Here is a 27,181-nt window from a genome sequence, read left to right on the forward strand (position 1 = left end):
CACAGCTGTAATAACCCAATTTGACCTTTTTTTATTGGCCAGCCTTTATAGTCACATAATTCTAAGAGCTGGTTTTCTTTAGTTTCTTTCCTTTGCCTAATGTTGATTAAAATCACAAGCATAGAATTAAGTCAGTCATAGAAATGTTTTTTCAGCTAGGCATTCACCCAACTGAATTACTCTTGATTATTATGATTCACCCAAATGAATTAGTCTTGATTATTAAGATGACAGGAGGGGAAAACATGAGAAAAAAAATAATTGTGCTGATATGGTAGCAAATGAAGTTTTAAATAATTTATCCAAAGACATCTTATAGCTTCTTTTAGAGTCATTCAGCCACTATTGTGCCAAAATAATAATGAGCTAGGTTATATCAGTGATGGTTGGTGATGCTATGAAAACACTTTAAATCATGACTGAGGGCATAGCTTTATTTAGAAGGATTACTTCTTCAAATATTGCTGACAGCTTTTCTATTTTGATTTATGCATAGGAAAATTTCTGTTGGTGGAGCAAATTTTTGGAAACTTCTTAATTTAATAGTAACCATCAATTCCAATTTCATATTTTTTACTTCTCATACCCTCTTTTTCTTTCATTTTTACCTGTAGTCCAAAGAGGCTTTCATCATTTCAGTATAGCACTTCCCAAAAAATCTGAATTTCTTCAGTATTAACTTCAGGAGCATTTTTTTTTCATTAGTTTACTTCTTGTTTTAGAGCCATTCTCTCTCTCTCTCTCTCTCTCTCTCTCTCTCTCTCTCTCTCTCTCTCTCCCTCCCTCCCTCCCTCCCTCCCTCCCTCTCTCATCTATCTATCTATCTATCTATATCGCGATATGTCACATGATGCCACCATGACGACGTGAGTTTGACACCCCTGATATAGTTAGTTAAAGCTTTAGCTTTCTCAAAATACTCAGGCCTCAATAACACCTTCCACTTTCCATTGGCCATTTTTTTCATGAATTTAGCTTAAAACTGTTAATTCTTTCTTTTAGAAAGCTTTGCCAAAACCAGGTTGCTAGCAGAGATGGGAGGATGAATGGACTGATAGATCTCACACAAATTTTTGTTAGCTACTAGGCAAGAAGTATAAACAAAAATGCACATAATTAGGAGGATGAGTTTGCAATACTTGATATAAAAGGGCAGAGATAATCTGTAACTGAACATGTACTCCCCAATTCAACACCTCAAGAAGGAAAAATAGATTAATGATCCTTGCCAGTTATTTAAAAGTTTGAATTTAATTCAAATTACTGATAAAGTATATCACCAAACCATCTCCAGGTACTGTGTTATTTATACCTCCTATATTTTGTAAAAGTATAAAAGATGAAAAACAACTTAAGTACTTTGAACCTCAGCATAGACATATCCAGGAAAGGTGCTATATACTAGCTGGAAAAAAATATGGGGGAAACCCATAATTATCTTGGATAAGGATGAGGGGTTCCCAGTTACTGAAGAGATGTAAGATTTTGTCCTTTTTACATTCCTCTTATTGCCTTGTCTGTAGACATTTCCTGCCTATTTATGCTTTGCAGTCAACATTCTTCTGCTGTGCTTTGCTGAATAAATTCTTTCCGTTTTGACTTCATTTGTGTGCATATTACTCTTGAGTCCACAAACCTCCTACCCATATCTTACTGTGGCGAAACAGCTGGTAAATCCCTCTCTCCATGATGGGAAGCAGGTCGTTTTTAAAAACTTAGTCATATTTGTTTGCAGATTACCACCTTCAGAAATCGGATTGATCAGGCCCAGAAACAGTGAGTACCCAGATTACCTATCCAGTCTGAAGACTGGAATATCCATCTGTTTGCAGTAATCACTTCAGTCTTCCTCCATCTATTTCTTATTGGAAGGGAACAAAGTGGAGAAGCACAGTCGCTAAAGCCCACTCTTTTCTTTCCTTTAAAAAAATACTTTGGTGAAACTGAAATGAATCCATAATCCTTCCCCAAAATAACTCTTTTTTCCGAACAATCTTGGTGAGGCTCACCTGCCAATATACTACTCTTTGTGTTGGCATGGAAAGCATATTTCCCGAGATTGTAAGGAACAGGATTTAATAACACTAATATTCAGTATTTGCCACTGCCACATGGACATCATGTGGCATGGCATGCCCAATGGTTCTTTTGATGCATCGTATAATCTTATCTCCCTTCATCTAATTCAAATTATTCCCTGCTTGTTTTGTTCCATAGGTTCATTGCTGCATGTGTCAATTCAGAAACCTAATGCTTTAGACATAAAGGCAGCATGAAACAATAATCAAATGAAAGTAAGGGTTGAGATGGGATAGTTCTAGAAGAAATTACTGTATGGGAGTGGGGGAATGAACTCTCAAAACTTCTCTTCTCATACAGGAAAGGAAAACCAGTGCATTGATATGCCTGGCTCTACAAAATGCATATAATTCTAGATGTTTTGTTTATTTGTATTATATTATGTACATCATTCAATGAATGGTGCTTCGGGCTCAATAATAGCTCTTAATTGGCCCTTTTAATTTATAAAAAGTATAATCCTTGTTGCAGAACTGGAGGCAATTCAGATCAATCTGCTATTTTAAAAGCAACAGGGCATGCTGAAAGTTATTTAGGATGATGTGCCATTCTTTAGAAGACTAAACATAAAAAGAATACTGAACAAGAACTGAGTATGCTTGTGTTGTACCATAGTCTGCACAACAATTCTAAGAGAGTTGTTAAAAGATTATGAGCTTCATGAAATGATCAGGCTGCAAAATCTTACAAAGAAATAATAAAAGGAAAAGAAACTAACAGAAAGAAGGTATACCAAATTTTTGCAAACTGGATCAATAAGATATTTTTATAATTGATACTTGTGGACATTACTGGAAGATATGGTAGCACATAAATATAAGTTTCTAGCACAAATATCTATTGTCACCAGAAGACACCCAACAGCCATTTGTCTCTGAGGACAAAAGCTGTTTTAGGGGAGAAAAAGTCCTCTGTTAAATGACAGGTAAAGTATTCGCTTGTTGTGTGTACAAATTGTGACGTCACTGACATGTTCCCGTATGTGAAACTACCACTGAGAAAAATCACCACTGTTATCATGTAAGCTTTAAAGATATTCTTTTGACTGTTATCTCTCATGTTCTATGGAAGAATTCATATCGGAAGTGCCCAAATAGCAAGTAATCTAAACTGCAGTTCATCAAACACCTAACTACTAATCCAAGTTAGCTTGTTGTGTAACTTATAGTACCATCTAAGGATATATAGCATGCCAATAATAGCATTGCAGCTGCAATTTGTTACTGGGGCAAGCGTGGGTGTTTTGTACTAAACTAATGTACTCATTTAGAACTTAACAGTGCATAACTGAGCTCAGAATTAAGGTAAGTTTTGCATGTTTTGGATATTGTTTCTTTTGCATGCAAAATAAAACTATTTGAAATCTTGTCAAGAGTAGCACAATCTAAACATGAGTTTTTTTCACCTGTCTTTAGAAGATGTTTTTTTTACCTTGAAGTTTAAATGAAGTTGTACTACTTCAAAAAATAATACTTTGTGGACCATGATTTATCAGAAATTCTGAATGTATGATGTTTCGATTAGTATTTAAAGTCAAATTTGGGTAACTTCTCGGTTTTGGGTGATGACTTTTTTTAGGAGATAATGCAATCACTTTGTGAATGTTCAGTCTAAATTGAAAAGTTGGCAGAGGCTAAATACTGTATAAATTATACCACTTAATAGTTTAAATACATAACTATAATTGCATCTAAATTTCAAAGATAGCTCTGCCATTAAAGCATGGGATTTTACATTTCTGACAAATCTGACTAGAACTCAGGCAATTGTTGACTTTAAAAAAAAAGTTGACTGTCACCTTGAAAATCTAGCTAGCTCCAGGAGCCAGACCTGAACAGATTTCCAGCAGCTATTCCTTGATTAAGAGATGAGCAAAATAGATCTGATAAGAGTAGAACACATCGGCATTTCATTTGCTTTAATGTTACAGTGACATGAAATGATAAGCTTGTTGCTAAAAAGGCAAGATCAAGAACAGGTAAGGGTATCTATTGCAGCAGCAAGACATGTTTTTATCCTATTTATATTACAGCAGCAAGAAGGCAGGAGCCAAGGGCAAAGTTGGAGGCCGCTGGAAGTAAAGATCTGGAAAGTCTCTGCACGAAGATTCATCAATGGTGGCATGGCCAAACATCACTGGCTCATCTTCCCTATTTAGCTACCAATTCCTCTCTCTCGCCTGAACAAAACCATAATTGCAACAACAGCCTGGATTGCCTACTGCTTACTTTTAGGGTACCCACATCTTTCAGAACCTCAGCTCTGAATGTTGACAAGTCCCTGCTGATACTTGTCCCATGTGTATCTTTTCCTAATTCCATCCCTACACTGCCACATAGATTGCAGTGTATGAATCTTTTGGTTTTGTAAATAAAGCGTAGTCAATAATATACTTCAGACCTGCAACTCCTGTCTAGCCATTCTTTTTTCCATTATAGTGATTCATTTACCAAACCCTAGAATTTATTGGCCTTGTCAATAAAATCTGGCAAAGGACCACTGAAGTCAATAAATGTATGCTAGTTTACATCCATCAATGACTGTAAGCTATTTATGTATAACTTAAATGCTGATCTTATGCATGCTTATTCAAAAGTAAACTCCATTGGCCTATGTGATAATGAAGAACGCATAAGATTGCACTCAGAAAGCTGAAAAAGCCCAATTGAAAAATCAAGGTAATAAGGGTGGAATTATACATAGATCCAAACTAAAACATTTCTTTCTTTTTTCTTCCTTCGAGTTAGATGGTTTTTGTTTTGTTTTGTTTGGACTCCTGGTGACTAATCCTTGCAATTTTCTTGGCAAGGTTTGGTCAGAAGTGGTTTGCCACTTCCTTCTTCCTCAAGCTAAGAGAAAATGACTGGTCCCAGCTCAAAAGCTGATTATGTCCCTAAGGCAGGTCTAGAGCTCACACTGGTCTAGGCAACCAAACTGACTCTCAAAACTTTCTAGTCTTTAGTTATTTACCATGCATACTTTTAAGTCCTTATCAGTTTGGCTACCTTGAATCTTAGGTCAGCGGTCCATAACCTTTGTGGCTTTGCAGCCCGGTGTGGGGGGGTGGGGGAGAAGGGAACCCAGCCGCATGAGCAGTAGGCCAACACATGTGCGCATCTCAACTTGTGCAAGTTGAGATGCATGTGCATGCGTCTGCCCTGCCACTCGTACAAATTGAGCTGTGTGCATGAATGCCGGCCCACAGGGCCCAGTCCGAATAGACTATGCCCACTAATGGGCCATGGCCCAGGGATTGGTCTAGAGGAAAGAGGGAAAACTGCAGCACTGTGGTTTTCCATACATAGTCTTGTTCATGGGTTTTCCATAGACATCTGGTTTTACAGCATTCTGGGAACAACTGCTGAAGAAGGCTAGGGTCCTAAAATGTAGTGTCTGTTATTCTTAGGGCAATATGGCCATTGATCGCCATCTTCATCCCCTTTTAAAGCAGCCTAAAGTAATGGTTTCCATATAGTACCATCTTGTGATGGCAATCTCACAGTTGGCATTGAAAAAAATTATTTTGAACTACGGTACTTTTTGTGCAGTTTGGGTAACTCCCAAGTTGTATTAAGAAAGACACCTGCTCCTTTTACTTAATTCATAATTTTATATGCTGATCGTTCATCTTTTTCTTACACATCAATAGCCCAAATCCATAGCTCTTTCATTTTTTTTGCCTATTTCTACACAATATATACATGTATTGAAATGATAAGAAGTTCAGATGTGAATACATTTTAGATTTCTGTACTGACAGTACAGTATTAGAAGTTTTATTTTCAATCTCTTTCCTAGCAATCTTTGCTGATTCTGTATTTGAACAGGTATTCTCTACAGAACTATTCAATCACACAAAAGGCAAATTCTTAAACTTAGTCAATGAAGCAACCTTTGCTTCAGCTTTTCACAATGCATCCACAAAGAATTATGATGTTGACAGCATCTAATAAAGAGTTCCTTATTATATCCCTGGGACAACGAATTTCTTTATTCTTCTTCTGCCCCATACTTCAATCCCATAGAATATCAGGAGAAAGTATCTATGGAACATGTGAAGTTATTAACAAAAATATCCCTGTGATTAATCTCATCTGATGTGCCAAATAAAAGAAATGGCCCTGAAATTGTTTAAAATGGGCTGTTATATTGGAAATAAACCCTTCCCACTGTGAGATCAGGATCCAACCACTACAGTCAAGATTATTTTCCTGAAAGATACCCCTCATCTTTGGAAATTGTCCTGGGCTAGATGGGGAATATACTTCTGCAAATACATTCGGCAAGTGTTATTTTATCTCAAATAATTCCATTCAAATTTCTAAAACCAAGGATATGCTAAATCAAGAAAAAATGCTGATGCTGAAATATATATGTGTTATTATTTTTTTGAAAAATGGCTGGAATCATGTAAAGCTGGAAAATTGCTTTGTTACATGATGCATTGTGGGCATTCCATAAATGTTCACTTACAGAATAGCTTACGTAAATGCTAGCTGCTGGCGAGCAAACAGATTAATAGACTTCCTGTCATGTGTAGGATTCCACAGTACCATTCTGGGACACAGAACGCTAGGTTACTTATGGTTTTAGACTGGACACAGCAGGATACTTCATATCTTCTTAGAACTGTTCTTTCGAACAGGGGATCAAATGTTTCAAGATGTGTTGAATGTGCACTTTTCACCCTGCAAGACCAAATTTTTAAAAGTTTCTTGGAATATTTATTAGAACACTGTTTTACAAAGCAAGAGATTGATGGGTAAATAAATAGTGAAATAAATGATTCAACCAATTAATTTAGGGAAATTTAATCCTAAACTATCTGGAGGCTTAGTGGCAGCTAAGATAGCCATGGAGTATGCTAGAACAGGGGTGTCAAACTCATGTCACAGCGGTGTCATGTGACGTATCAAGATTCCCCTCCCTTCACTAAATGGTGTGGGCGTGGTCAGCGTGTGATACATCCGACCCATGGGCCGGGGGTTTGACAGCCTGTCCTAGAACATGGATTGGCTTCTGCTAAATTAGATCCAGGAGTAGAACATTTGCTAATCTGATCTTGCTAATAGTCATATGGGATTATATTATAATTGTAAAACGATCAGAGTTACCTTGAAGTAAGATGGGCAGAAGATTGTTTATAAATTTTATAAACAAACAAACAACTAAATATTCTATCTGGGTTGTAAAAATTCAGATAACCAAGGCACAACACAAAAATAAAAAGAAAACCTTCTTAATTCTACCTCTTGATTTCTGTAGTCGAGATATGGTAGCCTTACTTTTTACGGAAATAGTTTAGTGAAACTACAAGTGACATGTAGAGAATGAATTTCCCACATCCTCCTCAAAATTAGCAGCAAAACCATATTCCTGAAAAAAAATTGCAACTCAAAACCATTGTTTCTTCAGTTATAAATCTGGATAAATTATTTCAAATGGATTTACATTCAAGATTGTAGCCTTTAGTTTATTTTTAAAAATTCCACAGAAAACAGTTATCAGCTCAAAGCACAAAACAAACAAGTAAATAAAACATAATAAAACCTCTCTTTTCCAACTTGACAGAACTTGCAAATTCATATGAAATAAGTTACATATGCTACCTGCAGGGGGTAGCAGTGGAATAGACAATATTTTTACATTTGTATCCTTATGAAGTTTATTTACTAAGAGATCCTGCAGAGATAGAAAAAGTGAAGAGCTATACAGTATACATTTACAGTAGTTTCACCTTTCAAATGAAAGTTGCCACAGGAGGCAGCATTATAAATCTTGCTGTCCCATCAGCTATCTCTTGCTACCACTTGGAAGAAAAAAAAAATCCAACCTGCAGTTTTGGAAAACAATAGAGCAGTCAAATTTATTGTTCATCAATTAATTTCAAACTCAATCCAATTCAGTCATCTAATTTGCTGCATTTCTTATTAACTCTCTGTGTATGATAGTCCTTAGGGCAGTTCTACTCACAACACATTTCCCACCTGTACCTAGTTATTGTACAAACATATCCCAGCGACATTTTTTTTCTGACATGTTCCCAGGATGTTGTCACAATTTCATCCCCAGGAATCATTAAATCATTCATAGTTCTACTACTACTGTTAAATTCTGTTACCGGTTGATAATGTGCCATCAAGTCAGCATCACTGTTAGAGACTACATAGAGATATTCTCCAGATCTGTCCTCAACCTGTCTCTTCAGGTCTTGCTATGGTGCAAGCATTGCTGCTATAATGGAATTCATCCACTTTGCTGCCGGTTGTCTTGTTTTACTTTCCCCAGCATTACAGACTTCTGAGAGCTAGGTCTCTGCATTTTTATTTATTTTAATTCACTTCATAGGGCTACCCCTTTCACCAAAACAACTCTGGATAGCTAACGTTTCAAATGACAACATCAAAAACAAGTAAAACACAGCAGCTTATTAAAACATGAATGCTGACATAGAATGAACATATCCCCACCAGGGGTGGGTTCTATTTACCTTTACTACCGGTTCACAGCGCTTGCGTAGAAGCGTTCTGATGACGTCGGGGTTGGTGGGCAGAGCCTCCCACCGGTTTTACTACCAGTTCTATAGAACCGGGGGCAACCCACAACTGATTCCCACCTCAGACAGAGGATTCTTCAGAACTCCACAATTCAGTTTAGTCCAAGGCTTAGGGAAAAGGACAGGTTTAAAGATGAGTGGGCCTTTTCTTGAATGTTCAGGGTGGGATCCATGGAAACCTCAGGATGAATGCTATGTCAGAGTGCAGAGCAACTACACAGAAGACCTGTTTCTGGGGTATCATGAAATGACATGGTTTTATTGGTGGAACCTAGAGTATGTCCACTGTGTCCAAATGAGCAGGACAGGCAAGCACCATGGGACAACAAAACACAACGGAACTCTGTGACTTCATGGAACCTTGATTATGTTAGATGTTCTTAAACTTTTTTGTCATCAGACTTCCTTTGATATAATGTTAATGTACACACCTCCCTTAAAAAATCCAAATACCAAAATGAACACAAATGAACAATGAAAACAATCCAATCCAATTCGGGAAAGTTGGATTTATTTATTTAAATTTCTACATCATCCAGATCATCTAAGTGATTCTGGGCAGTTTACAACATTTATTCTAACAATGCACAACTAAAAGATTCTTCACACCTCCCCTGGACTCTGTCTGGACTTCCCAAAAGGAGGTACATCTCAACAGTTTGGGAAACCCTGCTCTTTGCCATTGCATAGTTCTGAGATGTGCCCGTCACACTCCCAACAATTCCAGCCCTTCAATTTACAACTTTGATATTTCTAGGTCCAGTTCTGCAAAGGGTTTTTTTTTCCTTTTCTTTAGGAATAAGTCAAGATCATACAGATGCTTCACCTAAGGTGGGCTAATGAATCACAGTAACCCAGAACCACCTGGCAGGGCTAATAGCCATGCACAGAAAAAAACAAACCCAGACTATTTAATATTATATTTTTTGCTATTCTCTTTTTTATTTCTGAATTTTCGATACATACATACATACATTTATTTTTATTTATTTTTTTATCAAGCATATATAAGATTACAGATAAACATGATTATGAATATATGAAATGGATACGAATAAAAGGGACATTAGCATAGGGAGGATAGGCACTTTGGTATGCTTATGCACGCCCCTTACAGACCTCTTAGGAATGGGGTGAGGTCAACAGTAGATAGATAGATTGATAGATAGATAGATAGATAGATAGATAGATAGATAGATAGATAGATAGTTTCAATCGTAAATATAAATATATATTTTTATATAGAGATAATTTTTGATATATCTATATCTATACCTACCTACCTAATCTACCTACCTAATCAACCTAGCTACCTATCTACCAATCTGTCTCTCTCTCTTTCAATCTATCATATCTCTCTCTCTCTCTCTCTCTCTCTCTCTCTCTCTCCTCTACATTGGGCTCTCTTAGCATTGCAGCTCGAAATCTTAGAGAAATATCCCTCGATACATGGGAGTCCATCCCGAGACTTTTAAACTTTTATTTCTACGGGGATGGTTTAGGCTTCGTAGGAAGAATTCATGCCGCCGCCTTAATTTACGATGGAAGCCCCGAATGTCGGCTTTGCAGCTTCCAGACGCCTCTCGCCCCGCTTTCTCGCCAAATTGGAAAAGAGCGTCTTAAAAAAAAAAAAAGCTACCGCGTTCAAGTTTGCCGCGCCTTGGTGTTGCGAGTCTTGTCTTTCCTACCTCTATACGGTCTTCTTTCCCCGGATATTCTTCTGCTCTTCCGCAGCTGATGAAGGCTCCGGCGGGGCCAAGTGGGAATCATGGCTCGGCGGGCTTTGTGAGTACTCCCGCTGCCCCCCCCTCCCCAGTCCCGGGCTTTCCCTGACCTTGGCAGCTCAGCTGAGCGCGGGACAGTCCCGTCTTTGGGTCCCGCTGGCGGGTTCTCCTGGGCTCCCCATCTGCAGAGCAAGCCTTTCCAGGGTCGCCTGCCTCCGCTTTCATATAGATGCTTGTTTGCAAGTTGCAAGCTCGACGGGAGTTAAAACATTTCGAAACTGGAAATGCTAGTTTTGTGCAGTGCCCTATTCTAGGAGGTGCTTTGCAAAGCACGCGTAACGCCTCCTCACGTGTTCGGCTTCCCTTGTTTTCAAATGAGAGAGGGAGTGGGTTTCTTTTCTTTTCTTTTCTTTTCTTTTCTTTTCTTTTCTTTTCTTTTCCCCTTCCCTTCCCTTCCCTTCCCCCTTCCCCTTCCCCTTCCCCTTCCTTCCTTCCTTCTTCCTTTCCTTTCCCTTTTCCCCTTCCCTGTCAGCCTATGTGATTATCGGTTGTATAATGCTTTTCTTTTTCTTTTTTTAATAGTGTGATAGATAAATACTTACCGGTAGTGGTTATTAAATGTCACCGCCTTGGTTTGATTCCAGGCGACTGGACAAATGCCCACCGTTTCAATCTGTTTCTAGTCACAATTTGCAGCTCTTCCAAGGACATTTCAATAATTTATTTCATGCTGTCCATCTACACCATTGCATTGCTCTTCTTATACTTTTATCAACCTTGCCAAGCATAATAGAGGTTTGTGGTCCAAAATTACCTCCCATTACATGCTCAAAGTGTGCTTGCTGATCATTCTCTCAAAGGAGCAATCAGTCTTTATTTCATCCAAAACTGATTATTATTTTTTCTTGCTGTTTGTAAGTACTCTTAGTATTCATCTCTTAAATCCATAATTCAGAAGGCAAGTACTTTTTTCTTGGTGTATAACTTTCATAGCTATTTGTTACACACACACCCATAAAATTATTGCTTTATTCTGATCTTTATTATCCAAGTATCTCATTGAAATGTGCTTATTAAGCTTGCCATTGCCTCTTCTGTAGGATTAATCTCTTTATTTCAAATTTAAATCAAATTTAAACTCATTGGTGACAGTTCATTCCTACTTCATGTTTACATATTACAGTGAAGCCAGATCCTATATAAATGTGAATGTGATTATCAGAGGGATATGATTTAAACTTGCAGGAAGACTCAGTTAAACAATTTGTAACTCTGGTCAGGAAAGTTTTATTAATGATTATCTAAATATGGACTGTTTTTATATGCAACTTTAATATCCATTAATATTTAGCAAAAGTCATAGGTTTCAGTTTTAGAAAGGAGATACCTCTTGATATTTTGCCCATGATTGTTTTACTTGTAGGTAGAAAGTTTGAATAAAAATATTACCTCAAAGAGTCTCTCTTGAATCCTGCTGCTCTTTTTCTCCTATGTTTATTTCAATTAACTCTTGACTTTCTGTAGGGTTATCTGCATAAACTACGGTATCAGAAATGTATTTCACAGAACTGTAGGAATATGCTCAGTTATATTACTTTTAGCTTTACGTTCTCTCCTCCGATTCTTGCATTCATATCCTGACGTTTCCTTACTAAGATGTTAATTCCACACTGGTTCTAATGAAGTAATTTTGGTCTTAGATTTCTTTTCCTTGGTAGTTCAGTATACCTTGGAAGTTTGCATGTTTCTTGTTCATTGTGTGTGAAATTTATCAACTGAGCATCTTAATGACTTTCCTCTCTTTTGTAAGTGCTTCCATGTCCAAACTTTTTGAAATCACTTCACATTAGAAATGCTCATGTACATTGCTTGAAAAAGGCTTTCATTATCACATAATCTCAGTTATCATGGGAAGGCTTATTACTGGAAAAACATATACAATGTTTTGTACAAACTGTGATACTATATATCGTAAGGCATATGCAAATCCCATTTAATTTCTAGAGAACATTATTTGTACAAAATTTTATAATATTTGAAGTAAGTTTTAAGTGCTCAAAGTATAAAATTATTCTGAAGTGTTTTTATTGTCCTTTTTTATTTGTGCTTTATTATGATTATAATTATTATTTACCTGTTTGCTTCAGTTGTTTGTTCCTGCTGTTACATTATTTACATTTAATATGATAGCCATAACATTTCCTGTAAATGAAATATACAATACCTGCTTTTAACATAAGATTGCAGCTTTCATAAATATTCTGCTATCTGTAAGTTCATATAGTATTCATTCTCAGTAACTGTTTACACAAGAAATAGTGTAACTGTTTTCTTCTTAAGGGATTTGGAAATTGTCCAAATAGTCTTCTGGAACATATGGGGATATTGATGATACAATTGCTTCTAGGGCAAAAAAGCCCCTGAACACTTAGTTTAATTATAATGTATTACATATAATAATTTACTAATTTAATAATAATTTGCCAATAAGTATATAAATATATACATGGGTGTTGTATGTCACCTTAACATCTGAAATATTACACCAACGTTGAAAGTTCAGAATGGATTAATTTCTTACTGCTTTATTTTATTATTTATTTTATTCTTCGCTTTATTCTGCTATATACCATCGACTAGAAAGCCTAATACAGTTGTATTTAGGTTGGAGGTAATTATTGGAAACATAGCACATTAATTTTTATTGCTTCCTTTCTTTAGCCATGTATGCATAAGACAAAAACACTCCTTATATTAAAGACAATTTCTAGTCAGATTTTACATTCTCCACATGCTTTACATTTACAAGAATTCCATCGTTCTCAGAAATATTTATTTTCTTTGTCCGTAGTTATCCGCTTTATCAGTTCGGAAATCCTCCAACAAGAATTTTCCGGACAGATTACTTCTTGACCCTGGTGAGGCCTGGCGTCCCACTGCCAGAAGATACGGTACAGTTCCGCATCCCCATGGAGTAAGTACATACATATGAAGAAGATTACACATTTCTTCTTGAGTTAAGCTATTTGGAATAATGTTATCCAGTTTCTCAGAGATAACGGTGAAGCAAGTACATTATGCAAAGTTATCAGTAACAACTGGAGCCGGTTTGCTTGTTCATCTGGATGTACATTGTGTTCCCTGTAGGCTGTTCCACAACTCTGACGAGAGTGATGGTTCTTACACTTCTCTGTCCATATCTCAGTGGATTGATTCTTTTTTATTGGATCAGATAGAGGCTTGGGAGAATTCTGAAATAGTCTGTTTCCCTCCATAGGTGCTGAGGTTGAGAAACACTGATCTATAGTAGATCAGTGTCTACTATAGTAAAATTTAGTAGATCTATAGTAAAATTTTCCCAATTGAACCTGGAAGCAGTTCAGGATTGCATATTTTATAAATGTTTAAGTGCCTGGGAGTTTTTCTCTATATTTTTTATACTTAAAAAAGAGTTTACTTTTTCCCATGTATTTCCTGGAATAGCCCTGTAAACACACCATGCTGCATTATTACATAACTGATTCTAAAAATGTCAGCGAAGCCTCTTCTGTGTTTCACAGACCCCAGCGCTACTGTAAGATTCATGGTTTTTTGTTCAAAATGTACATTTAATACATGTTGTACATTGCCAAAGTGAAAAATTCAAATAGTATAATCCTGTCTGTCCCCAAGATAGTGGTCAAAAGTGCTAACTCGACTTCATCCAGGTTGCTCCATTCAATTCTTAGATTGAGTTCTAGCAGAAATCTCAGAAGTCTCTCTTTCAGGAGAATGTAACCTCATGAGTAACAATTCCTGTCTCTCTGTGGGACCTGCATAATAAGATCTTTTCTCTTGTCTGACTTGAGCTTTCTTAGCTTTCACATTGTTAATAAAATAGTTTTCCAATATATCAGGATGCTTCTTTCAAAGACTGGAATTACTGAATAACATTATACTTACTGAAATTAATGTTCTGACATTGTTCCTTAATGTGCTCCAACTGTTTGCTTGCTTTTGGTACAGCATGACAAGAATAGAATTGAAAGACTATCTTGAAAAAATATATAATGTGCCAGTAGCTGCTGTACGAACCAGGATACAGTTTGGTGAGTCTTCAACTGAAGAACATTGATTATTCATGATTGACAAACTCTTTCACATACTTTTTGTTTTCTAAATATTTGCTATTTAAAGAAACAATTGCTGCCTGTTGATTAGTGCAATTTATATTCCTTTGCAAAATAGTCAATTCTTACATGAATTGGAACTTGTCATTTCTTTGTTTTTATGAGAATCAAACTGGAGATTATATTAATTTTAAAAAAGTATTGTTCTAGTCCAAAACTGATACTTGATTTATCCTTCTTAAATCAAGTTATTTCACTTCATATAATACTTTAGGATGAAAACACTCAAACCCTATTGGGTTTGTGCAAGGCAGAATTGCAGATTAAATCCAGCACATTTGAGTTATGTCTGTAGAACAAGGTAGGAAGCCAGTTTTCTGAAATTCATGGCTTTTACTGTTTTGAAATAAATGCTGAGACTGTGGGAATTCAGTAAGATGACTTTAAACTGTTAACAGAAAAATACAAATACAATTTAATAGATGTAACAAAGGCTGATGGAATGACTTCCATGGCTTTAGTATAGTAACTAAAGCAGGGGTGAAATGCTCCCGGTTCAGACCAGTTCGCCCGATCCGGTAGCGATGGCAGCAGGTGGTTCGGAGAACTGGTAGCAAAAATCCCTGCGCCTCTCCCCCATGCCCAGCTGAGCTGCGCGATCATCAGAGACTTTTTTTTTTTTTACTTTTAAAAGCATTTTTTCTACAACCTCTTCAGCGGGAAAAAAAATGCTTTTAAAAGTTAAAAAAAAAGCCTCCGATGATCGCGTGGCTCAGCTGGGATCGTCAGAAGCTTTTAAAAACATTTTTTTCTGCTGAAGAGGCTATAGAAAAAAATGCTTTTAAAAGCCTCTAACGATCCCAGCTGAGTTGCCTGATCGTCAGAGGCTTTTAAAAGCATTTTTTTCTGCAACCTCTTTGGCCGAAAAGGTTGTAGAAAAAATGCTTTTAAAAGAAAAAAAAAGCCTCTGACGATCAGGCAACTCAACTGGGATCGAAAAATGCTTTTAAAAGTAAAAAAAAAAAAAAAAAAAAGTTGGCCACGCCCATCCAGTCACATTACCCCACCACCACCAAGCCACACTCACAGAATTGGTAGTAACAAATTTTACATTTCACCACTGAACTAAAGGATATAGTCTAGTGAAAAGGAATGCACGTAATAGAAATAAGGGAAGAGGAATTGCATTGTATGTTCAAAATAGCAACACCTCAGAAATTCTAGTGAATGAACTTTTGATACACATTTGGATTAAAATAAATCGAAAATGCAGAGGAAATGGTGAGTTAAACTGTGCCAGAGATAGGCCTTCTAGAAAATGTATGACTTGTTTTGCTGTCAGCTGTTTCAATCACAGAATGGAAGAATGCACAAAAGGATTGACTACCCTGGACTTGATATTAGCCTACAACTAAGTTAGTGATATAATTGTTGATATAGATGTATAAAACGATGGGGGAAAGTGATTGTGTAAAATTGGAGTTCTTGATATTGAAGAAAACTAAAAAGAACTCGTTGTAATTCAACACATACCTTCAACTTATAAAGAAATGAATTTTTCAATTGAAACAGTGATAGAAAAAGTTGTTTATAGTGGGTGAGAGTTTATAAAGCCACAATTACAAGCAAATCAAAGGAGGGAGGACAAAAGAAGCAAATGTCAGAACACAAAGAGCTTATGGGGAATCTGGAAAAAGAATACATGCCGATAATCAATAAAAAAATTAATTAGAAAAAATATAGGCAGTCTGCAACTGAAGAACTCCTGTCAAGAAAGCAAAAGCTCTGAACAAATTGAGGCTGATGAATGTAACAAGAAAGGCTTCTTTAGACATGTTCAAAATAAAAGAGAAAAGATAGTAACTTCGTCACAAAAACGGCAAAATGCTAACGGTACTAAGACAACAATAGCAAGGCTAGAACGCCGGAGGCGGGGGGGTGTAGCTCTGTTGCTGTACTCTTAGTTTGGCTCAGTGTTCTCCAAACAGAGGACCTGTATTTCCCTTGAAAATGGTGAAGAATAGAATAAAGAGGTAGGATTGAAATGTAAGGCTAAAAGAAATTTGGATTTAAAGCTCCAGAGCTAAGTGAGTTGCATCATAGGATGGTTAAGGGACATACTATTGAGATGGTTGAATCTTTGTGTGTTATATTTGAGAAACCCTGGAGAATGGGTGCACTGCTAAATGATAGGAAGAAGAGAAATATTAACTCTTATTTTAAAAATGAGAGAAGGTAGTAGGAAACAGAGAACTGTAGATAATTACTTAATATAGGTGCCAATTCTAAAGCTGATAGGAAAGAAAGAAGAATAATGACATCACTTACAGAAGGAATGCTGATTGTAGGAATGCTGTAGATGTATTATATATTCAGCAAATCATTGGATAACATATCTCACAGCTTTCTGATTAGCAATATTTAATCATAGGCTACTTTGAAAATATCCTCAGAACTCATCAAACATATTGAGTGGGCTGCCACAGAAGTCAATATTTGTATTAATAATTTATAATTTATATAGGCACCCATTGCGTATGCATAATGCTGGGTGGCTTACAACAATTAAACATTACAACACATTACACAAATTACAACATTTATGTAAAAGACCTTGGAACACTAATTGACTGAAAAGATGAGTGCAATGTAGCTGTAAATAAAAGGTTGCATGAATAAAAGGATGGTTTCTAAATCCCAAGAAGGAACAATTCCTCATCTAATCCTTTGATGATCAGTCCCACCTCCAAAGCAGGTTCTATTCTAAGCACTTTGTATTCTGGAACAGAAAACATACTTGGGTATTGGAAGAAACTGGAACAAATTTAGAAAAAGCGATTGAGGAGAAATAATGACATAGATTCAGATGAGAAAAGTACGGATGATCAGGGAACTAGAAACGAAATCTTTTGAAAAGAAATGCAAGAAACTGGGAAGGTTTAGCCTTGAGAGACTCTCGTTTCTTTGTCAAGACAACTATAATGTGTGAGTATGAGATTCAGCAACTTGTAAGCGGTAAAATTGCTGCATGATTAATGCGCCAGTCCTAAATACTTCTGCTCTGAGAGAAGAGTTTACCCACTTAGGAGTAGCCACAGGCTCCTTTCTAGACATCACGTAAATATGATTCCTGTTTTCTCTAACTGAAAGGGTAGGCAAAAGGAACCATTAGCTTTTGGTAAGTCAATATGTTGGTCTATTTAACAGGCTCAAACAAACAGAGGGATGACAAAAATAGACGAATCAAGAAGCCAGACTACAAGGTTGCCTATGTACAGTTGGTGAGTAAATGCATCTGTTTGGAAGCTGGGAAAGTGAGGGACTTGTGGTAGATTTTAGTTGAGTCAATTATTTATGGGTTTCAAAATTCTGTTATGAAGACATTGTTTTTCTAAAGGGTATTGAAAAGCAATTGAGCCCTGGGGAAACAGGATGCAAATTTCAGCCAGTCTGGTCTGAGGGAACTGCTCTTAAGTTCTTTGAAGGCAAAACTGCTACTTGGAAAAAAAAAATCCTAGGAATTAACTTGGAATGACCAGCTGCTGAAGGAGTAAGAAGTAGTCAGAACACTGTCATTGATAACTTAGCCTATTAATATTTAAATGTTCAGTTTTATACTAATTGGCATATGTGGCATTGTAAAAGTCTCTGTGGAGATTTCTTTTGAAAAGCTTCATGAACAATCCACATTACATAGCTAAACTGGGCTTTAGCACTTAGGATAAGATGTTGTGAAATTCTCTGCTTGAAAATATATGGATTTGCCATAAGTTCCTAAACAAAAATTATGAAAGTCAACCTTATTTTCCCCCATTACCTCTCAGAGCATCTAGATCAAAAGAGAGCAAATCCTATAGATTGAATACTATTGAGATAAATACACAGAGGGTTTTTGTTTGTTAATTGTATGGTAGAATATAAGAGAAGGCAAATTAAACATGCCCATTAATTTTGAAATTAATGGGCATGTTTGGATTTTTGTAAGCTTGCTGTGGGCATTCTGATAAACTGGCTGTTGCGGGGAGACTTTCCTACTCATAAAATAGCTCAGCCATAGCTTTTTGCAGAAGTATGTATGCCCCAAAGGGTAATCTAGTCACTTAGTTACCAGTTGCCCCCTTCCTGCTTATAGAATTAACTCCTTATCTTTTCCCCTTTTTTCTGGATAGATGGGTAAAGTTGAAAACAAACCACTGGATAACCACTACTTTTTATTTTCTAGAAGGAGATTTTTTTTTTTTATGGCCTAAGGATATTCTTGTCACTTAATATGAAATCAGAAAATCAGGTAGAAGAGATATATTCGTGCTCTATTGTAGGACCTTGATGGATCTCATTAAGCTGCACATTAGATTGATTTCTCTCCCCACCACACTGTTAGTTCAGTTGTTCAAATAGCAGCTTTTTCTCCAGTAAAGAACTACAAAACTACATCCAGTTACTGATTCCTCTACTCTGTTCTCTTAGTGTTGCATATCATAGACCCAAGATGGTTAACCTAGCCCTGAGTGGGTTCTGTTATTTTATAAGTACTTGGGTAGAGCAGTGACTGAGCTGCTCATCCACTTTGGAGCAGGAGAACAATAAAAGTTTTTGCTATTATCACTGATAATATTTGTAGCTTCTCTCTCTCCGTCTCTCTGTCTGTCTCTCTCTCTCTCTCGTGCTTACTGTAAAATCAATCATCCATAGCTAACTCCATCTTCCTTCAAAGGGCAGGATTTCATCTCTGAAGATGCATCAGAAAGAAGTATCTAAAAAGCATTGGGGCTTTTGAGTTTCTCTGAAATTCAGTCTGGCTGAGTGCCTCCGTTTTTCTGGACTTGAGAGAAGGGCAGGGCCTACACATGTCTCTTTCCCCCATCCCCACTTTAAAATATGTTTACTTACATATCTAAACCTAAATTGACATGTTTTTTTTGCTCTTGGCTTGTCACTCTGAAGGCTGGGTGTTACAGGACTCCATGTTTGTTTTGTGTGTGTGTGTGTGTTTTGTTTTTGGCATCTTTACTATTCCTAAGAATTTGCCGTGCATACTAATGAGAATAGCTGATCTTGGAAATGACTTTTATCTATTTTTAACTGCCTGTAGGCCAATGGAATGTTTCTTCAGTCTTAACAAATGTAGCCTTACCTATATAATACTTGAAGTTGATTTTGATCTTATTCTAAACACTGACTGTTATCTGCTCCAGACTGGAAAGTATTTCACCAATAATACCTTGTAAGAGTTGTTTATAGTTATAGCTAATTCTGTGGGGTTCCTATTTCAGTTTTGTAGCTGGCCTGTCTTTAATTCAGTATTCCATTAAATGTGGGAAGAAAAATATTATACTTATTCTTTGATGTACCCTGCACTTCTATGCTGAAATGGTTATCATAATTCAGCAGGCTTACCTAGACTTTATTTATGTAGGTGAAGTAAGAGGCTTTAATTTTAGATTCATGCATACTTGCTGATCATTTAAATATCTTCCTTGTTTTGCCTTAATTCAACTTCTGGTTCACCCTTATATTGGCACAAACAAATCCATGGCTTAAGCGAGTTCATGTTTATGGCAAGTTCCAGGTAATTTTGTAAGAAAGCATTCTGTTTGGGAAAGTTTTTCTTTTTTAATGTTGGCTTTCTTAAATAGTCAATAGGTGGCAGCATTATTCTTCCTTGTGTTAGTTTCTTGAGGAGTTGGCATTCTTAGGTATCTGAAAAATACTGTTTTGTCTTGAAAGCAGCAGTTACATTTCTCTATTCTGGAAGTCATCAGCTTCTGATTTCCAGGCCAACTTATGCAATATAATATGCACACATTAATCATTGCATTCAAGTGTTGGAAGATGAAAACTCTGATGGTTGGACAACATATAATACATAGCAGTATGGGTGGAAGGAGAGAACTGATACATATATGTAGCAATCCAGGTTACCTTGAAGACAGAGGACTTTTTCTTTCGTATCCCAAACTTGGCAAATGAGGGTGGGGTTTTCCCCTCCTTAGTTCAGATAGTATTTGTCTGCCATTGCAAATGACCTCAAATTATTGCTTGTGGTCAGCATCACCTTCTGTAGTTTCAGTTTGTTCTTTATGTGCTTTTCCCCTCCTCCTCAGGAGAAAACATTTTGTAACCATGGTTATAAAACAGAACTACTTCTTGCCTTTTCTATTTTAAAAGTTAGAACCAACTTCTTCATGACAGTGAAAATTTGTTTCTGTGCCTTGAAAATTATGTTCTTGTTTCTGCTTGTTTGCAGAGTCAATAATCGCCTCTGTTAGAAAGTCTAAAAATCATTTTTTTCCCCTGATTGGGGGCCAATCATTTATATTAACCAGGTTATTATGAAGTTCCATAAATGTGCTTCTTCGATGGCTATATAGAAGCTGTAGTAGTGACTACTTGACAGATGTGGCAATATCCCCAAGAACAAGTTGAGCAAAATTTAATTGACTTGGAGTCTACATTTTTTTTCGTTTATAAAATGTTGTGCTACAATGTATGCTAAAACAGCTTATCAGCAAGGGGCCATTAACCATTTTCTTTACTAAGCCAAATGATTGAATCTATTACAGATACTCACATGTGACTTCAAATGAGTTAAAAGACTCTTATGGCACAGTTATTCCTGGAGATATGGTTCAAGCTATAGGATGGTCAAAATGTACTAACTACTGAACATGCACACTAACTATTTTTCATAAAGCTTTCAGCATGCAAGAGTCAAACCAGTGCAAAATTACTGCTCAGTATTGTGGAGGATTTATAAAGCTTTCAGTTTTGAGAGTTCAATGTAATATCTTGGCGGTTTCAAATCCTTTCTGGCTGCCAGCCAAGATCAGCATTTCTCGGCAAAACAAGGGATGGAAAGAGCCAAATTGTCTGCACTGACTTTTGTTTATTAAAAGGTTCCAGATACAGATTGATTTCTGCTCAATATTTGGTTTTGACCAGCCTTGAAATGGCATCAGTGAGCCTTTTCTTCAAGAGCTTGTATCCATTGTGTTGAATCTTCCTCCATTGCCTTCAAATAAAATGAGAAGGTGGGATAATATGTGGTGCTTCATGGAAACATCCACTCTGAGTCATTTGCTTTAGTAATGTAGTGACAAATGTAACAAGTGTAGAAGAGAAGTGCAAGGATTAGAACCATGGCTCATCTTTGTAGGCCATATCCTTCCTTTTTAGACAGAAGGGCTGTGTCTATCATAGACAAGGCCTCTCAGTTCTCACCTTGGCAGCAAGCCAAACCGTAGTATGCATAGCAACATCAGTCAGTGATGATGTTGTACATGCAAGTATAACATGCAGGTGGCAACCATACAAACATTGCCTGATGGGTTTCCAGTGCTGTCTTTGCAGTTATATTTGTTGTTTTAGTATTTTTTTTTTTTTAAAAAATGTGTCTATCCTGACGGATCCTGTTAAAAGTAATGTGGACAACAACCATATTCAAATAATAAAGCAAAACCCTTTTTTTTTCAGCCAATAAGAACCAGTTCAGTTTTTCCTTCAAACAAACAAGCAAACAACAACTAATGTATTGCTTCTGGAAAATACCCAGGCTTTGATTTCACTAGATAACCCCCTCCCACTCTAGATAGAACGTTTGAGAGCTGTGCAACTTCTCAAAACACTGCCTAGTTTTTCCTCATAGAAGACATATTATGGAAATGACTTTCTGCAAACCACAGTGGTGGCATTGAGTAGTTGTTGTTGTTTTGGAAGGAGTATACTACCTGGGTCCAAGTAGAACTTTGAATTGTGCCCCAATGTTGTACTTTGAGGTTCTGTTCATTTTAATCACAGCATTAGAAGGGGTGTTCAGTTTCCTGCTGATGCTGAAAATCTACTTCTGCAGCATTTCTGGAGAATTATGGTACTGGAAAAGAGTGGAACCAATTGTTCATGTTCAGTGAGTCCAAGAAGAAATAGGATGCTTGTTAATGCATACCAGCAAGTAAAATTGAAACTTATAGCTGCACTTTTGTGAGTCCAATTGCTTTGCTCATAGTACAGATTAATAGCTGAAGACTAGGATTGGTTGGCAAAACCTGGTTCATTTGTGAGTAAAGTTTTGATTTTAAAGGATAGCAAGTGTGCTCTTATAGTCTTAAGTTTATGTGCTGATTTTTAGTTCTTTTTTTAGTCCTTTAGCGATGGCCAAAAGCTGTTAAGGTATTCTGGAAAATACCTTCCAAAATAGCTCCAGACCTTATTTTTATAACACATCTTTCTGTGCCACGCTATTGTCTGATAGTTTTATTAGTCTTAGTCTTCTACTTGAAGAGAATGGAAAGCTGACAAGAGTTGATTTTAACAAGATTGTCAACACTGCATACAATATGGAAAAATAGATAATGTCAACAGAATAAAATGCTGTTCTTGAATAATAGGTTCCTGCTGCTAAATAAAAGCTAAAAGGTCAGTAGATTATTGTTTTCCAAATGGGAGACGTTGAGTCTGTGGCAATGTTCTGTGTTGGCATTGACACTCTTCATTATGAAGAATGACTGCTAAAAAAATTTAATACTGCGTTTCAGGAATTACATAACTTCACAAATCCCTTTATAAATCATATTATTTATACAGTTCTGTTTAGTATATTTTCTTTATGCAGCAAATACAGAGACACTAAATAGGTATGACCCATGCTTTAATGCATGGACATGGTATTTTCTGTTTTATTGACAGAAGCTAGAGAAATAAAGTTGAACTACTCACAGTTGTGTTTAATAGATGCATTTTAATAGCAATTCAGTTGATAATATTTTATAATTACCATCATAGAAGAAAAATCTGAGCCGAGCAAAGAAATTTGCATATCATTTAGTGCCTTGCTTTCCATTTCAATCTTCTTCCCTTGCCCTTGTTTTCTATGCAATCCACTATGCCTATCTGTTCCTTGTAAAGCCCTTAGGTGCATGTGCCCTTCCATTGTCTTGTCTTGGTGGAGTAATGTGGTGTATATAGAGTTAAGATATTGTTGGACTTCTCTTTATAATTATATGGAAGAAAATCATGCATTCTGAGACTGCTGAAGACCTTCTCTTGGACTCATGCAGTCACAGCTGCTACAACTGAGAACTGTGCTTTTCTGATTGTACTTTTGGCTAAAAATTAATATTCTGTTTTTTAATTGAGAGCAAGTGTGGTGTAAAGATTAAAGAGCTAGACCAGCATGAGGACACTGGACTTCCGTTCTTGCCTTAGGTATAGGCATTAAATCAGTTGAATATCTTTGGGACAGTTACTCATTCTCAGCCCTAGGAAGAAGGTAATGGCAAACTATGTCCAGAATTGTTACCTAGAAAACTGCATGGATTTGGCTACATAGTCACCAGGAATTAAGATCAAGACTTATAAATTTAAGGTCAGAAATACAAAAGTACCCCACCCACCCAGTGATTATTTATTATTTATTTATTTATTTATTTTATTGAATTTATATACCGCCCTACTCCCGAAGGACTCAGGGCGGTGAACAGCCATAGAATAAAACATATAAATACAAAATTTAAAATAAAATAAAATGAATTAAATAATTTGGCTGAACAAATTTAAAACCCCAATAATTTAAAACCAAATTTAAAATTTCCATTTAAAAAGGGGAAAGACTTAGGTCAGGCCAGCTTGATGAAATAAGAAAGTCTTGAGTGATCTTGAGTCTTGAGAAAGTTTAATGTGATCAGCTTCTTAGTTGACTTGAGGTTATTTCAAGTGGTACAACAAATTCTTGCACTATATTTCATTAGTGATTGTGTTTCCAATGTAACTGTGAGTTTATTGAATTAGCAATGGATATTTGCCTGTTAACTCAGCAGTACAGAACCAGAAAATGTAATGTGATATACTATTTAGGATTTTGTACTATAGCAAAGGTGACTTAGATTAGAAACTCTGCTTATCCATACGTTTACTGAGTGAAGTTGAGTCAGTTACTATGAGTTCCTTGGCAGGAAGGCTGGTAGAGTAAAGGATAATATTATGCATCTTTTCTTTTCTGGACTAGCTGAAATTTCCCATAGTTATCTGAAGAAACAGATACTACATGGAACACATGATTAAACATTTGTTTTCTGTCTTTAGGCTGAAGGACAGACTTTCCAGTTTCCAAACTTGTTTCCAGACAAGGACAAAGCTCCTGAGCCTGACTCTTCTGAAGAAATTGAGAACAAAGTTGAAAAAGAGAAAGAGAAGAAAATTAATGATCTCAAACGTGGAGATGTTCCTAACTGGTTTTGGCATTGATAGAAGATCTGCTGTTTTAGGTTGGGGACCTTGGCGGGATATGAACACTTTTCATCCAGTCTTAGACTTCCTTTTTTAAATGCCATTGTATTTGTAAAACCTTTACAAATATATTTAATTCCTATTTGTGCAGCAGTTATTTTGGTAAAAACATGAAGAGCTCTAGACATAGAAGATGGCAAGTGTGGAACAAGTTCCATCAGCTTTAACTGTATTTCATTTTCATGTTTGGAGGCAAGGAAGGCTTACTTGTATCTGTTCTTCATTAAACCATTGGACAATATCTACATGGGTATTGTACTGATCAAGGTATTAAGAGTTGGAATTATCCGGTTACCACTAAAATGAGACACGCTAAATCTTTGGGTGGGTTGGGCTGCTCTGGGGTAATACCCTTGGAGTGTGAGATGGAATATGATTCTTCTCATATTAACAGAGTATTGGTTTGGAGGTGGAAATGGTATAATGTGTTCTTGGAGCCTAAAGTTCTCAAAACATACATATTCCAACTGAATCTCATCCAGTAAAATCCATTGTCAGCCTATGTTCTTTATTTGTTGGCTCCATCTCTAGAGAATATGGGTGTATAGAAATGGAAAATGGTCATTTCTAAAATTCAGGGGAAAATAGCCCACTCAAAATGTTCAGAGTTGGCTGTAGCTAGACAGAACAAAACCTAAAATGTTTTGAGCATTCTGGCAATAGGAAATAATAGAAGATTGGAACCAATCTCATTGTTCCCTGATTTTCACTTTAGGGATCACACCAGGTAGAGATACCAGTAAGTGCTATGCTGACTTTAGATGTGGGCTGCAAGAAAACTTCAAATCAATTTATTTTCTGAAAAGCTTTCCAAGGAATTTTTCTATGCAAATGAACATAACTCTAGTGATCTTATTTAGCTCAGTGTCCACAGTCTGCACAAATATTTGAGTTACATGTTCTTGATGTAAGGGAGGGAGATCTATGAAATTCCCACTTTTTAACTTTTTTAGAATAATAACTTCAAAAACAAAAGTACAACTTTGAAATTCCAAACCTGCTTAAATTTTGTTGCCAACATCCCTATTTAACTATTGACTACTATATGTCATCCAGTGTTCCGAAATGTAGATCAAGGGCATGAGTTTTAAAATACATATATATTGAAAATATTTTTTAAAAATCCTGTAGTAATCAAAAGAAACCATTTTTACCCAGTTCCAATACACCGTGGCTAATAAGAATGAATATATTTTAGCCCATAAAATCTTGCTTTTGGGTGGATTTCTGTTCTTGTTTGTACTAGTTTGTTTTACTTGTTAAGCAAAACAAAATGCTTAAATTGTGGCATGTTAACAGTAATGACTGCTGCCCCAGTACTGTGTGTGTCTCAAGAGGCAATGATCAATAAACCAATAAAATATTCTACATGCACTCTGTATAGAATTTGAACACTGCAACAATATTAGCAATACTTATGCATTACACATAATGAATACATATTTGCATCTGCCTACCAGTTTCTTGCCCATATAAGAAAATACAACTCATATACATTGAATTGAACTCATGGACTTTAAACAGCAAATAATGCTTACAGGACAATGATAGTCAGAGATAAAGATACAGTACTGTATAAGCAAATTGCTTTAGTCAGCTTGAACCAGCTACCCAAATTGCATCTATTCATTATCCTGTATATATATGTGTGTGTGTGGCCATGGGCCTCAAAACTAGCACTATCTGTCAAATTCTGGTAAATTTCATTAGCCATTCATGGATATTTGAAAAATGGTCCGTGGAGGCTGGTGGCTGGTGGCTGCATCTGTCTCTAGTTCAGATGATGCTACAGACTGGCAGGCTCTCAGTGTGCATCACTCCAGTGGTGTGAGCTAATGACTGGGATGGCGTGATGCAGGCTGAAACTTCAGCCAATTGGTAACTGTCATCAGTTTTAATGGGGATTCTCAGCCTTAAACTGGCATTTAAACTGGCATTGGGTGGGTGACGACTAGCCTGGAGAGGTAAGGGGCTGACCTTCAGGAAAAACTCAGAGGGGAGATTAGTCTTTTAAGAGTTGTTCCAACAAATTGTCCAGGTGTGAATTAATCGATTGCTTTAGTAATGTTCTTCCTACAGTAAATGAGTGATTTATTGACTGAAGAGGATAGGTAGAAACCAGATTAATCCATTTTAAGCATGCCAAAAGTACATGCTGCAAAAGAACTGTCAGAGGAAATTTAAGCAGGTTAATAATTCCTCCTGCTCAACAATGTACTGAACAGACATTTAAAGCAGGGAAAGGAAATAGAGGGCCAAGTCCCTCATCGCTCTAAAATGGACTACTTTTAAGTTCTACTGAAGGAAACAATTCCTATTTCTTAACTTGGGAAATTTGCATTTTACACACGTTTAGTATTCAGATGCTAACCCTACAGCAGATCCTCTTAGAGATGGCACCACTTTTTCCTCTAGCATGACTAAACACACTG

The 27,181-nt window shown here is 36.5% G+C and overlaps 2 protein-coding genes across 13 annotated transcripts in view; both read left to right on the forward strand.

The window, feature by feature from the left end:
• TNNT3 (troponin T3, fast skeletal type) overlaps positions 1 to 4,254 on the forward strand; it is a 53,696-nt gene extending 49,442 nt beyond the window's left edge. For 11 of the 12 annotated variants that reach the window (XM_070933149.1, XM_070933132.1, XM_070933205.1 and 8 more), the window contains 2 exons: positions 1,736 to 1,776; positions 4,112 to 4,254. In XM_070933149.1, coding sequence (XP_070789250.1) covers positions 1,736 to 1,776; positions 4,112 to 4,160 — 90 coding nt within the window. In that variant the 3' untranslated portion in view covers positions 4,161 to 4,254. The remainder of the gene's footprint in view (positions 1 to 1,735; positions 1,777 to 4,111) is intronic. The other variant, XM_070933141.1, reaches the window with a different exon arrangement.
• Positions 4,255 to 10,345: 6,091 nt separating this feature from the next.
• On the forward strand, positions 10,346 to 26,117 carry MRPL23 (mitochondrial ribosomal protein L23). The gene is made up of 5 exons (XM_070957409.1): positions 10,346 to 10,420; positions 13,211 to 13,333; positions 14,365 to 14,447; positions 17,676 to 17,749; positions 24,546 to 26,117. The coding sequence occupies exons 1-5, from the start codon at positions 10,404 to 10,406 to the stop codon at positions 24,705 to 24,707; spliced, it is 459 nt and encodes a 152-aa protein (XP_070813510.1). The 5' UTR covers positions 10,346 to 10,403; the 3' UTR covers positions 24,708 to 26,117.
• The last annotated feature ends 1,064 nt before the right edge of the window (positions 26,118 to 27,181 follow it).

This window comes from Pituophis catenifer, unplaced genomic scaffold (assembly GCF_029215685.1).
Source record: "Pituophis catenifer annectens isolate HBS135680 unplaced genomic scaffold, rPitCat1.0.hap2 SCAF_1, whole genome shotgun sequence".
NCBI classification, from domain to species: Eukaryota; Metazoa; Chordata; class Lepidosauria; order Squamata; family Colubridae; genus Pituophis; species Pituophis catenifer.

Bases quoted from the DNA above. Each gene is read 5' to 3' on its own strand.
- MRPL23 (XM_070957409.1), top strand. The intron at 13,334-14,364 runs GTAAGTACATAC...CTTTTGGTACAG, and splicing joins CAGTTCCGCATCCCCATGGA to CATGACAAGAATAGAATTGA. The intron at 14,448-17,675 runs GTGAGTCTTCAA...TCTATTTAACAG, and splicing joins ACGAACCAGGATACAGTTTG to GCTCAAACAAACAGAGGGAT.